Here is a 14,905-nt window from a genome sequence, read left to right as displayed (position 1 = left end):
CCAAACCCCTACACCTTACTTCAGCAGGTCTCACCTGGAGGTGGCCAAGCCCCCCCAGGGGACACTTGGCGATATCTGGAGACATTTTTGATTGTTACAATGGGGGGGGTACTACTGCCATCTGGTAGATAGATGCCAGGGATGCACAGGACAGGCCCCCACAACAGAGAGCTAAGACTGAGAACTCCTGCTTTAGTTTCTCGTGTCTTGTGATATAGTTCAAAAAGCAGGTTCTCCAGTTTTTGATATAAATCTGCTGATGAAGCCACACAGTCTTCTATTAAACTTTACATCCCTTTACTAGACGCAGAAGTACACATAATTAGACTTTCTGTGGCAGAACAGGGGGTTAGCCCCCTAAACTTGACAACATAAGCAAAGCAGATGGCAACCTCCTTGAGCTGCTCTCTGAAGTGGCTGCTTGTTATGGAATGACAGAGTGAGAAGAGCTTGTTTTTCCTAAACAGTACCCACTCGCATATAGATGTTAACAGAATGCTTTCCAAACTATCTCTTACCCAGACTCCATTTTCAGCCTATTCCTCTTAGCCCTTTTACTTACTGATTTATATGCAAAAGCTAACATGCTCCAAGGATCTCTGATTCAGATGGCCATCTGGTACAACAAGCTTTATTGGTACAATGAGCCAGGAGGCTATTTGCTGAGGAAGGGAACACCATGATTCCAGGGACTTCAAGGAGCCCCATGAAGGTACCTGGACCAAGCCCGCCTCCCTGTTTCTCCCTGCCCAAGTCAAGGTGGGTAGCCTGGGGAAGGAAGCACATACCTGTAACTGGTGGGTAATGAACAGAACCGTCTTGGACTTGAGATGCTTCTGGATAGCACTGTTGAAGATGTGGTTGCCCACGTGGGCGTCTAAGGCACTAAGGGGGTCGTCCAGGATGTAGATGTCTCGGTCACTATACAAGGCCCGGGCGAGGCTGATCCTCTGGCGTTGCCCGCCACTCAGGTTGGCTCCTCGCTCACCAATCTACAGGAACCCAGAAAGCACAAGGAAGTCTCCAGTTCAAGTCCAGAACAACACTCAGTGGTTGCCTCAGTCACCTCTCCTCTCTTCCACCCAAACCAGCTCCTTCTCTTTATTTCCCCACCTGGATGGAATGCCACTGTATCCTCTAGGGCCCACACCAGAACTGGGGGTATCAGCCCAATGCCTCATCCTCTCCCACAACCATCTGGTTACTAACCAATCCTGTGTCTGAGCCTTACCACATCCTCTGGATGCCCCACTACAATCCATTCTCCATGGGCAGAATGACTTTTTCAAAACACAAAGCTGACCATCTTGCTTAGTCCTAAAGGACAGAATCTAAGCCTCCAGATATGGCTGACAAAGCAGGCCCTTTACCAACTGGCTTTCTAGCAACTCCTAGCCTCCGCTGTCAATGCCCCTTCTATACCCTGGGATCTGAGCAGGTGTGTCTGCTCAGTTACATTGGTGTCCATTATGAACACGCATGACTACTGTCATGCCTTCTCCTGTACTTGTCTGCTCAGTTCTGGCATCTTCTCCTCTGCAAAGCCTACCCTCCCCTTCTCCACTAACACCCAAAAGAAAGGGGACTCTTTCATCACCTTATTTTGTGCCTATTTGTCAGTATGTCTTTCCTAACTGTAAGCTTGTTGAGGATACAGATTATTGTCCTTTTCTTTTATATTCCCAGTGCCCCCAGAAGCTTCTGCACAGGCAGCTGACATATAATAAGCACTTAATAAATGTTACTAAGTGAAAAAAAAAAATCGATTGTCAAACAGTAAATGGCTCTGTATTTTTTTTTTTAAATCTTGTACTTAAAAAAAAAACTTCAATTATTTCAAAGGTTTTCAAATAAGAGCATGTATAAGAATTACCTGCAGGGCTTGTTAAAATGGACTGAGGGGCCCCACCTCTCAAGTCATGATTCAGTAGGTCTCTGGTGGGGCTGAGAGTCTGCAGTGATGTTGCTGATGTGCTGCTAATCAGGGGACCGGAATCTGAGAACCAGTAAATTAATCAAACCACTCCAATCTGGTTTGAGGGCTTAAATGGAAGTCAATTGAATAAAAGTCAGCCTCAGAGACCTCAAGGGCAGGTCATGGAAGATGAGCATTAACACTGAGGGCCAGTTCCAAAGACAAGCCTCGGGGAACTACTCAAGGGCAGAGAAGCAATGAAAGGCAGCTTTATGTTAAGGCCTCTTTCTTTCTAGAGGGAGTCAGCTCTCTAGAGAGTTACATGAGTAAAAAGAGGTTGGAAGAATAAAGTTTAAGGAATCTCAACAGGCATATGATTGAATAATGGTTTTAAATATGAACAGTGCAGAAAATATGAACTGTTCACCAACAATGGGATTTTGTTTAAAATCCACAACACATGAAATTTACGTGCTTAAAATAGGCAATGTTGCTATTCCTGCCCTTAGGAACAAACGTGTCCCTAACATAAAGTCCCAATGAAAGCAAAACTCCCGTGAAAGTTCTTCTCCCACAATTTAAGGTGCATGCCTAGGAGGCAGTTCCGGTACAGCTCTGCCCCCCAACTGCCATAATCCTCTCTGCTAAATAGCCTGGCCCAGCAGGGGCAGAAGGCCGGTACCTCTGTCAGATCACTGTGGGGAAGGATGGCCAGGTCAGGCCTCAGGCAGCAGCAGTTCAGCACAGAGTTGTATCTGAGGGACACAAAAAGACCCAGAGTCAGGGGCATGGTTGGGGTAGAGCCTGGTGACTTGGGCTGCCTTGCGTCTCCCACGGCCAAGAGGAAAGCATGACAGAAACCAAACATTCCTTGCCTTTCTTCATCAAATTCCTTCCCAAAGAGGATGTTGTCTCTCAGAGTGGCATTGAGGATCCAGGCCTGCTGGGCCACATAAGCGAAGGTTCCATTGACTGCAATGCTGCCCTCTAGAAGTGTCATCTAGGGAAACAGACACCATCCAATGGCATCACAATGCAAAGCCATCACCCTGAGTCAACAGAACCCCCCACATTCCACAAGGAAGTTGACAGTCTAGTTGGTTTCCTTGGATGCTTTTGGAATCCAAATCCAGCTCTCACATTTGTTCCACAGCAGTCAAGAAAATCAAAGTTCTCCTTGCTTATGTGTGATGGGAGCCCAGCATAATCCATGACTTGAATGAATGAATATTTCATTCAGCAACTCATAAGCTACTTTATCATCCTTTCTTCCTAACTGCAACTGTTCTAATTAAAGGAACCCAAGCAGAAGGCCCTTTTGCAGAATTCCCCTGGGGAGGATGCTGCAAGGATTTAGAGCTAGTCCCTGCCTCAAGATGAGGGCAGGCCAACTCATCTACAGAATTAATCCAGGCTGTTGGCTAGGTCAGCTGCTTTTGTAAAATGAGGACCGGGGGTGGGGTGGGGGGGGAATTCCAGTTAGACATCAACTAGCATTTTTCACTTTTATGCACTGGAGAAGGAAATGGTAACCCACTCCAGTATTCTTGCCTGGAGAATCCCAGGGACGGCAGCCTGGTGGGCTGCCATCTATGGGGTCACACAGAGTTGGACACAACTGACGTGACTTAGGAGCAGCAGCATTATAGAGTATTTACATAATGGTAACAGACCGTCCACTCCAATGTGAAGAGATTACACAATAAGCCTTGAGCTTTGAATTATGTTTTCAGTTGCAGGGATTGACACGAATCAATTTATCACTTTACTCTCTTTCAGGGTTCCTTTCAAAGGGACTAACAATAGATGCTTGTCTTGGGTTATGAATGCTATAGCTTGAAACGGTTTCATTAACCAATCTGCACATACAAGCTTGTCCTCTCAAACACAGTAATGCACAGCAGACACACACAAGACTGTAACATACTGCCAACAGGTAAGCACTCTCACAGATAATGCATTCAGAGTGTTCAGAAACCTGGAGGGTCTACTGTGGAAATCCAGCTCTTCCAGCTGCTACAGTACAAACACCCCACACTGCAGACCACCAATAAGGAGTTAAACTCTAAAGAAGCAGGGCTGACAAGTAGCCCCTGCCTCTCTGTCAGGATCTGATCCAGAAGCAAAGACCCGTTCAGTTTTCAATTTAACTGCTGCCCACCAACCCTCCCTTTCAGTCCACCTGTGTCTCTCATCACTGGCCCTGAAATTTGGCTGACCAGAAATTACGTAGGAGGTTTTTGGCTCTTAGCAAACCCCAGTGGCTGAGCCCAACCTCTGCACAGTCTCATAAGCCAGAAGGGGTGGGGGTGGGGAGCTGTCCCTCCCGACGATTTGGATGCAGCTTTCCTCAGACCACCCTGAACACCTTTGCTCCACCAACTGTGACGATGACGCCGAACAAGACAAAATAACCCATAGACTAGATGCTACATGAAAATCATCCCCAATCCCTTCTCCCATTTGTTTAATTTCCTCAATATGGATAAATGACTCAGAGGACCTTATCCATCAGCAGGAATAATCTTACACTTATCCTCATCTCAATCATCTAAGCCAAGCTCGTTTAATCCAAATTTAGAAGCACATGGGGTTTTGCTTTATTCTCCTGATTATTTGGTTCTAAAACATAGTAGAAGATAATCTGTCTTAGTTGGATGATCCCCACTTGAAATGCTGACTTCTGGGCCCTCTGAACACTATTCCCTCACTGCCTTGGGCTGTGCTAGTGTGTCTAGAAGGCCTAGCACCCCAACCAAACCATGAACTCCTCGAGGGCATAATTCTTTTAATGGTTAGCTTGAAAATGGAGTAGGTCTTTGTTTCTAGATCAAATCCTGAAGGCCCTTTCCCTGACAGGGAGGTTGGTGAGGCTGGTCCATTTGCTGGCAGTCTGCAGTTTGTCAGTCTCTGACCTCTGACATTCCCTAGCACACTGTCTGGCACACCTATGGCACTCAGTAAACACGTGCTGAATAAAAGAAGGCATGAGGAACAAGTGACTCCAGCTGGGTATCAGTGGGTCATTCACCAGGCGCCCACTGAATCCCATCCCAGATACAATGCTGTTGTTAAGGGGTAGGAGTAGAGGGGGTGGGGCGGGGAGTGGCAGGAGCATGATACAGACCAAGGGTCCTTTTGTTTCCACCTTTCCTGACTCTCTTCAGGAAATAAGCTTATTTTTCCTGAGACTCGTACTAAATAAGCAGAATCCAGAGAAAGAAGCAGAAAATGCCCAGGACAATAACAAAATCTTACCTGGCCTAAAATGGATGAAATGAGAGAAGTTTTTCCACTTCCCACACTGCCACAGATTCCAACCAGTTTACCCTGGACAAAGCACATGCGAGAGGAAGGTCATTAAAGGATACTGACCATTCATGTCAAGGACTTTAGATTTCTTTGAGGAAAAAAACATTAATGACAGTCCATCACTATGGGAACTGTCATCCTGAGGACCCAGCAAGTCACTTACCTTTGTTCTCCCTCATCAGCCACCCACGTCATAGGGTTTCTGTGGGGATGCACTGAGGTAATAGATGTGTAAGCCTTTTAGAAAATTTAAATATGCCATAGGCATTAAGGGGTCCCACATCACTTTTAGAAAGGCCCAAACCTTTCCCTACTTTGTTGGCAACCCGTGCTTTTTGATAACTTGTTTGTTTTTATTGATGGTTTTAAAAGAGAGGACAGGACTCCTGAAAATCATTTTATTTTCATTTTATTTTATATGATTTTTTCCTCAGGGTCTATAAATCATTTTCAATAAAAACTACGCACAATGTGCACTGTTGTTTCCATTTTTCTACAAAACATTCCCAAGAATCTGAGGGCATATTTTTACCATCAATCTGACATGAAAGTAGAAAACCAAGCCTGTGATTAACTGAATATCCCCAGGGAAAATGATGAGTTCTCCATGGGCAGTATTAAGTTTTCAAGAACAGACAGATGATTTTAACAGGGACGCTTGTTCAGCAGCACTCTATCGCCTCAAGCCTGGCATGGAGGAAGGGGATGGAGAGTGGTCGTGTGGAAAGAACATGGATTCTGGAGGCAGACAGGTCTTATAAAAGTATTCTTGACAAAGTTTTTGACATGGTCCAGGGGGCTGAGAGATCACAAACCAGTGGTTACAAAGAGACCAAGCCACAGGCTTAGACTCTGCTCTGGTCAGTCAGGTTAACACAAAGAAAACTCTGTTCTGACGACTACATGGTGGCTAAAGAAGATGTCAGCAGTGAAGCATGTGCCTGGGACACAGAAGACATCTGGCAAATGTTAACCTCCCTCCTCTTCCCTAAAGAGAGGGGCTGGGGGGAATAGCTAAAGGTCTGTCATGTGAACATGGACTGTAAAGGGCAGAAGGAGGGTCAACAGATAGAAAGGAAAAGAATAAACTTTACCTGATTACAAGAAATAATCCTCTAATAGAGTTGACTAGCAATGTAATAGAGTTGCCTCAAGATAACTGTTATTAAATAAGAAGCCTGCTGTTAAAAGGTAACTGAAGTCCAAAAACTGACTCGCACGCCCTCCAATGATGAGCCATGCTAGTTGTTTCACGTGGTCTCATCCATCTCCCTCTTGTCTGTAACTTCCAACAGCTACGAGCTTTTTGTTTCCCTTTAGTACAGCTCTGGATCTGTATAACATGCCTCTCTGTACGGTCCAGCTCTCACCACCATATGTGACCACTGGGACTACTATAGCCTTGACTATACCTTTGTCGACAGAGTGATGTCTCAGCTTTTCAACACACTGTCTAGGTTTGTCATTGCTTTCCTGCCAAGAAGCAATTGTCTTCTGATTTGATGGCTGCAGTCACCTTCCACAATGATTTTGGAGCCCAAGAAAAGGAAATTGGTCACTACTTCCACCTTTTCCGCTTCTATTTGCCACACACAGGTCAGGAAGCAACAGTTAGAACTGGACATGGAACAACAGACTGGTTCCAAATAGGAAAAGGAGTACGTCAAGGCTGTATAGTGTCACCCTGCTTATTTAACTTATATGCAGAGTACATCATGAGAAAAGCTGGGCTGGAAGAAGCACAAGCTGGAATCAAGATTGCTGGGAGAAATATCAATAACCTCAGATATGCAGATGACACCACCCTTATGGCAGAAAGTGAAGAGGAACTCAAAAGCCTCTTGATGAAAGTGAAAGAGGAGAGTGAAAAAGTTGGCTTAAAGCTCAACATTCAGAAAACTAAGATCATGGCATCTGGTCCCATCACTTCATGGTAAATAGATGGGGAAACAGTGGAAACAGTGGCAGACTTTATTTTTGGGGGCTCCAAAATTACTGCAAATGGTGACTGCAGCCATGAAATTAAAAGATGCTTACTCCTTGGAAGGAAAGTTATGACCAACCTAGATAGCATATTCAAAAGCAGAGACATTACTTTGCCAACAAAGGTCCGTCTAGTCAAGGCTATGGTTTTTCCAGTAGTCATGTATGGATGTGAGAGGTGGACTGTAAAGAAAGCTGAGCGCCGAAGAATTGATGCCTTTGAACTGTGGTGTTGGAGAAGACTCTTGAGAGTCCCTTGGACTGCAAGGAGATCCAACCAGTCCATTCTAAAGGAGATCAGTCCTGGGTGTTCTTTGGAAGGAATGATGCTAAAGCTGAAACTCCAGTACTATGGCCACCTCATGCGAAGAGTTGACTCTGATGCTGGGAGGGATTTGGGGCTGGAGGAGAAGGGGACGACAGAGGATGAGATGGCTGGATGGCATCACCGACTCAATGGATGTGAGTTTGAGTGAACTCCAGGAGTTGGTGATGGACAGGGAGGCCTGGCGTGGTGCGATTCATGGGGTCACAAAGAGTCAGACACGACTGAGCAACTGAACTGAACTGAATGGGGTAGATCCCATGATCTCAGTTTTTTTTAAATATTTAGTCTTAAGCAGGCTCTTTCACTCTCCTCCTTCACCCTTATCAAGAGGTTCTTTAGTTCCTCTTCGCTTTCTGCCATTAGAGTGGTATCCTCTGCATATCTTAGGTTGTTGATGTTTCTCCCGTCTGTTTTGGTTCCTGCTTGTAACTGTAAAGAAGGCAGAATGCCAAAGAACTGAGGCCTTCGAACTTTGGTGTTGCAGAAGACTCCTGAAAGTCCCTTGGATAGCAAGGAGATCAAACCAGGTCAATCTTAAGGGAGATCAACCCTGAATATTCACTGGAAGGACTGAAGCTGAAACTCCAGTATTATGGTCATCTGATGCAAACAGATGACTCACTGGAAAAGTCCCTGATGCTGGGAAACATTGTGGACAGAAGAGGGTGTCAGAGAATGAGATGGCTGGATGGCATCGCCAATGCAATGAACATGAACTTGAGCAAACTTCGGGAGATGGTGAGGGATAGGAAGGCCTGGCGTGCTGCAATCCATGGGGTCGCAAAAGTCAGACACGACTGGGTGACTGAACAACAACAACAACAAGCCTCACACCACATTAGAACCCCTGAAGACTACTTCCAGTGAGGTAGATGAACATTCCTTACCACCTCTGTCACCACCACCTTGGTCCAGAAAACTAATGCTTTTCCTTGGTTCTCCTGGCTTCACTCCTTGTTTTCCTACACTCTTCTGAATCCAGAAGCTAGAATGATTCTCTGCATTTCTAAGTCAGATCACATCACTCTTCTCCTCCAATCCCTCTAGTGGCTTTTCTATCCATTCAGAGTAAAGGAAAAGTCATTATGAAGGCTCTGGCACTCCAATCCTCTCTGCTTTCAGCACCCTCCCCTCTCTCCCATGCTCACTCTGCTCCTGTGAAAGCACAATTAACATACTCAGGGCTTTTGTGCTTCTGTTCCCTCTGCCTGAATGCTCTTCTTCCCCCATGTATTCTCATGGCTCATTCCTTCAAGTCTTTGGTCAAATACAGGCATACCTTGCACATACTGCAGGTCTGGTTCCAGATTATTTCAGTAAAGCAAATATCACAATAAACGTTCTGGTTTCCCAGTGTTTGTATTAGTTATCTTTACTTTATACTTTAGCCTATATAGTGTGCAATTACATTGTGTCTAAGAAAAAACACTGTATCTATTTTAATGTAAATACTTTATACTTTAGCCTATATAGTGTGCAATTACATTGTGTCTAAGAAAAAACACTGTATCTATTTTAATGTAAATACTTTATACTTTAGCCTATATAGTGTGCAATTACATTGTGTCTAAGAAAAAACACTGTATCTATTTTAATGTAAATACTTACTTTAGCCTATATAGTGTGCAATTACATTGTGTCTAAGAAAAAACACTGTATCTATTTTAATATAAATACTTTATACTTTAGCCTATATAGTGTGCAATTACATTGTGTCTAAGAAAAAACACTGTATCTATTTTAATGTAAAAATATTGCTAAAAAATGCTAACCATCATCTGAGTCTTTAATGAATCGTAATCTTCTCTGATGGAGGGTTTGAAGTATTTCTAGAATTACCAAAACATAACAGAAATATGAAGTAAGCAAATGCTCTTGGGAAAAAAACGTCTACAGGCTTGCTTGATGCAGGGTTGCCAGAAGCCTTCAATTTGTTTAAAAAAAAAAAAGGCATCATGTCTGTTATTACTTTTTTTTTTTGGCTGTGCCCTGAGGAATGCAGAATCTTAGTTTGAGGCCTTCCCTCAAGTAGTCTATTTAAACTGCAGTGACACCTGCTCTCTGTCCGTCAAGCCCTTCATCCCCTTTTCTTTGTAGCCCCTTTACCTGTTTACTATCTGCCTTTGCTCAGAAGAAGGCAAAATCCAGGATGGCAGGGATTTTGGTTTCTGCTGCTCTGTAACAGTGCCTGACAGACAGATGGCACTCAAAATGGCTGTGGAGACTTAGAGAACGAATTTATGATCACCACGGGGGAAGGGTGGGGGGAAAGGATAGTTAGGGAGTTTGGGATGGACATGTATACACTGCTATACTTAAAATGGATAACCAACAAGGACCTACTGTATAGCACAAGGAACTCTACTCAATGTTACGTGGCAGCCTGGATAGGAGGGGAGCTTGGGGGAGAATGGATATATGTATATGTATGGCTGAGTCCCTTTGCTGTTCACCTGAAACTTTACAACATTGTTAATTGGCTGTACCCCAATACAAAATAAAAAGTTTAAAGACAAATGGCTGTGGAGTGAGCAGATATATATACCCCTTGGATTTTCTGGATGCTGCAGCCCTCAGCACGCTGCTGGGCCCCAGTCATGTTCGGTAGGTTAAGCCTTGAAGCTGGAGTGCCTGGTAGTCACTCCCTATAGGGAGATTTCTGAGAGACTCTAGTCCTGGGCTGTAACATCATATACCATAATGGCCTTTGCTTTCAGTAAGAAATAAAGTTACAGTAGAATTGCTGATGACAGCACCACTGGGAATACCTATTATACACCAGGTTCTGTGCTATGCATAGCCCAGCACTAATGAGCAGCTCACACAGAGTTATAATAAGAAATCATTATTATAGCTCACACATAATATAACAATCAAATCTACTCAGGGCAAGATTGTGGAAAACCCACTTGAATGCTTCATTTCCTTGTTTACAAAATGAGTATCTCATGAGAGCATTTCTATTATTTATTTCTATTGTTATTCATTTCTAGTGTTAAATTCCTAAGAATCCCTTCTAGAGTGGACCTGGCCAGGTTGGCTCTTTAATGCAAAATCACTCCCAGCCATGAAGCACTTTGCCGAAACGACGGTAGCAGCCCCCTCTCCCCAGAGGACAGCCGGGAGACAGTTACCTCTTCGATCTCTAAGTCGATGTTGTAGAGCGTCCTCTGCAGGCGGAGGCTCCCCAGGTGGATGTGCTTGCCCTCTTCCTCCTCAGGGCTGGGCCGCTCGTCACTGTCCAGGAGGAGGTGACCCTTCTGCTCTGCCAGCACCGCCTGATGCTCAGTGCGCTGCAGCTGCCTCACCTTCTCTTTCTTGCCCCTGGCAGCCCTCTTGTCTTTTTTCGTTTTGGGGGTCAGCTTGGGTGAGTTCTGGATACTGGAGTGGGAGGAGTCCCATGCCAAGGTGGCATTTTTCATCTCTATCGTGAGGTGAGGGCTGGCTGGTTTTTTCTTTATCATGTGAACCTCTTCCATTAGAAACAAACTCTGATAGGAGTTGTGAGAGAGGTGCAAAGATGAGACACTGGATCAAGACCAGGGAGACAAGCCTAGGGCGTACACTCACGTAGCAAAACACATCAGGCTATACAGTGGAAGGAAGCTGAAGGGCAAAAGGTAGCTCATTAGTGTAGCCCAGCCTCAGGCCCATGGAGAGGTCACGGGAATGTGGGGACACCTTGGGAGGGACAGGGGCCTCCTCAATCGGCCCACACTCTATGTTACCAGTTAAATGCTAAACTCCTCTTTCCTTTTCCACCACTCTCAAGAGGACCAGGGGATATTTAACTGACTGGTCTGCAGCCCTCTGTTCTCATTCAGGAGCTGCTGAGTGGTAGGCAGTAAAATGTAAGCAGGAAAACCAAAGGGCACATTGCTCTCCTGCTCTGACTCTTGTCACTCTGCCATCCAGACCACTCCTGCAGGGCCCCCAAGCCTGGGCACTTTCCTCAGGTACCCCATGGCACATGGCACAGGGATAGGCTGAACTGAGCTGATGACCAGGCCTAACTCTCTCCGGTTAGAAAGGAGTACCTAAGGTTTGATCGACAGCAGAGCACATCTTCTCACCAACAAGTTCTCATGTCTTCCAAGTCCTACCTTGGAACTTGTGAGAATTCAAACAAAGGGCTTGCATGAAAGGGAAGGGTATCTCCCTCAGACACCCAGCTGAGAAGAAAGCAAGACTTTTCCCTCCCACCCATTCCCCAGCCCCACTGAGGCATGTCAGGGGAAGAAAAGAGGAATGCTTGAAAAGCTAAATGTCTTGGAAATTACACTGGAAACACTGACCATAATAAACCTCTGCCCAGAACCAACATGTGCCCATGACTTTGAACTCACTTCTGACACGTCCCTTAACTAAGTGATCTTTTCTACAGGATGCTATACCAGTTGGATTCCAAATATGATTAAACAATGTTTTTTTAAACATTAGAAAGTCTTTAGAAAAAAGATAACTTTTAGTGGCAGGACTCTTTCCTTAGTCACTTTGTTACCAAGAACCCCTAACTATTTTAAAAGCCCTTTCAAGTTTGCAGCTGCTATTAAGTGTACCACATAATCCCATCGCCTGAGAGCAAGCCCCTTCTCCTAAATCCTAAACTTGGTCTTTCCACTCCTAAACTGCCACATCTCCTACCCGCTCCCAATCCTCCATCTTCCCAGAAGTGTCATGTTTCTAAATCTGGATAATCTTTGCTCTTGGTCATCCTTTCAAAACAGAGTAGTTTAAAGTTTAGTTTTCTGAAAAGAGCCATTGGCTTCATTTGTTCAGAGCCTTCCTGAGAAGACTGGGCTGAGAATAACATGCCAAATATTCTGCCCACCTTCACAGACTGGACCACATACTGACAGAATTCCCGTCATTTCTCTCACCTGAAGAGTTACTAAAAGGATCTCCTAGGGCTTATGTACTATAAAAACTATGTTAGTGCCTCTGACTTGCACAGCTTGTCCACATTTTCCTCTCCCACAGGCTCCCCACAGCCTTGTACTCCTCCCAGGAGGATTTCAGCCTCAGTCGCTCTGCCCAGACACTCTGAGGCATACAAGGGTCCCACGCACCTGAATTCGTATCTACATGGATTTGCACCTGCCAGGCAAGAATCTTAGAGGTACATAAACCATAAACCTCAGCTTCACCAGAGGACGATGACCATCCAAACACTACTCTCAGTCACTGAAACAATCAAATTGGAGTGTATCTGTTGAGCAGAAGAGGGGACCACTCATAGAGTTGCCAGATAAAATACAGGACACCTAGCTAAATTCTGATTCAGGATAAACAATGACTAACCTTTTAGTCTAAGTACATCTCATGCAGTTATTAACTGGGTGTCTTATGTTTTTATTGGCTAAACCTGGCAACACTACAGTGGTGACTGTCTTAACAGAAAAGTTATAAGGTGGCTTCTCACTGCCTTTCTATAAATAATCATGCTCCTAGAAGTAGAGGTGGGGGAGGAGGAGAAGACTGACAAAAGGAACTAGCCAGAATGCGACTCATTCTCATGGGGTATATAGCAGAGCTGTGGGTGGTTTTGCTTCTATTATTAACTCTGAAACTTCCTGGGTAGAGGAAGGATCTACAGTGTGAAAAGCCATCTGCTAACATAAGTTCTCACTAGTAAGTGAAAAGAGAGCTCTCAAGAAACAATAGGAGTGAACAAATCTACACTATAAATTCCTATCCCTTCATCCAAAATGTCACCAAAGCCATTCAATAAAGAAGACTGAGAAACAATTAATGGTCTAATTAATGGGACTAATTAATGGTCAAAACATCTGCCTTAGAGGTGAACATTCTGATTATTACAGATCATTTCAACTGATCTATTTTTAAGTTAAAGCTGTTCAATATATTTTCAAATCTTGATTAATATATTTTCTTAGTGTAAAAATTTTTATTTGGTTAGTTTCTAGCTCTTCTATTTCTCTGCTGAGACTATGTTTTCATTTCTAAGGTCTTTTTCTGATAATTCCAACATTTGGGTCATCTCAGTGTTTTCGACTTTCTTGGTTCTTTGTATGTAGAGAAATTTTGGATTGTATCCTGGGTATTTTGAATATTACACTATGAGACTCTAGGTCCTGGTTTTGAATCCTATCAAAAATGTTGTGTTTTTGTTTTAGGAGGAAATTAATCCATTTAGGATCAATTCTGGTCTGCTTCCTATGGGTTGTTAAAAACAACAGGCCTCAAATAGTCACTGATGTTAAGCCCCAAACTAGGACTTAACTAGTTTCAGCTCTCCCAGCAATGGAATATTAAACCAGTCAATCAGGAATCACCTGATCAGCACTAGCTAGGAAACATGCCTGAGAGACCCCTGCTGCTGCTTCTGCTAAGTCGCTTCAGTCGTGTCCGACTCTGTGTGACCTCATAGACGGCAGTCTCCTCCATCCTTGGGGTTCTCCAGGCAAGAATGCTGGAGTGGGTTGCCATTTCCTTCTCCAATGCATGAAAGTGAAAAGTGAAAGTGAAGTCGCTCAGTCGTGTCTGACTCTTTGCGACCCCATGGACTGCAGCCTACCAGGTTCCTCCATCCATGGGAGTTTCCAGGCAAGAGTACTGGAGTGGGTTGCCATTGCCTTCTCCAGAGAGACCCCTATTTTCCCCTAAAGGAAAGTAACCTTGCAATAACCAATGCAGTTTTCTGCCTAGGAAAACATCCTTGTTCCCAGTCCCTTCTGCCTGTAAATCCTTTCATTCTGTATAGCTCCTCAGAGCTTTTCTCTTTACTAGATTGCATGCTGCCCAATTCATGAATCACTGAATAAATCCAATTAAGATTTTTTCAATTAAAAAAAAATCTGCCTTCGTCAAAGCTAGACATCGTGGGTTCGGCAAAATAAAGCTCTGATTACGATTAAACCATTTCTTTTCACGCGGCTCTGGAATTTGGCCTTCTAGAAACCAGGTTGGGGTGATGGAGGGTTGGGCCTGGGGGGCACATTCTTGAGGACTACCTTTCTTGACCAACAAGGCTGAGAACCTTACTTTTGTATTGCTCTCAGCAGCCAAGAAGGATTAGCAGGGGCTACTCTCAGCAGTGGCTTTGTCAACAGCCACTTTGCCAACAGCTGGGACTCCAGCCACACAGGTGCTGTTTCTTTTTGTTTTCGTTTTTTTAAGTATTAACCACTTCCAAATATCTACCTCCCTCCACCCTCCCAAATATATCTACTTCTTGTATCATGTATTTGTGTTATTCTGAAAGCACAAAGAACATAGTCAAGGCATGATCAACTAATCCCTTGCAAGGGAAAAAAACAATCCTTACTTCACTTCTCAGTATGGTCTAGCTTTATACTATTCCCATGTCACTGCATTTCCTGTACCATGAATGACCAACATACAGG

General features: G+C 44.3%; 1 protein-coding gene across 5 annotated transcripts in view; it reads right to left on the bottom strand.

Annotated features, from left to right (window-relative positions):
• Positions 1 to 14,905, bottom strand: part of ABCC5 (ATP binding cassette subfamily C member 5) — an 82,442-nt gene that overhangs the window by 33,927 nt on the left and 33,610 nt on the right. For all 5 annotated transcript variants that reach the window (XM_027539666.1, XM_027539673.1, XM_027539681.1 and 2 more), the window contains 5 exons: positions 10,673 to 11,029; positions 5,174 to 5,245; positions 2,791 to 2,915; positions 2,598 to 2,670; positions 789 to 992 (listed from right to left, as the gene is read on the bottom strand). In XM_027539666.1, coding sequence (XP_027395467.1) covers positions 789 to 992; positions 2,598 to 2,670; positions 2,791 to 2,915; positions 5,174 to 5,245; positions 10,673 to 11,029 — 831 coding nt within the window. The remainder of the gene's footprint in view (positions 1 to 788; positions 993 to 2,597; positions 2,671 to 2,790; positions 2,916 to 5,173; positions 5,246 to 10,672; positions 11,030 to 14,905) is intronic.

This window comes from Bos indicus x Bos taurus, chromosome 1, assembly GCF_003369695.1.
Source record: "Bos indicus x Bos taurus breed Angus x Brahman F1 hybrid chromosome 1, Bos_hybrid_MaternalHap_v2.0, whole genome shotgun sequence".
NCBI classification, from domain to species: Eukaryota; Metazoa; Chordata; class Mammalia; order Artiodactyla; family Bovidae; genus Bos; species Bos indicus x Bos taurus.
This window is presented reverse-complemented; position numbering and strand designations above follow the sequence as displayed.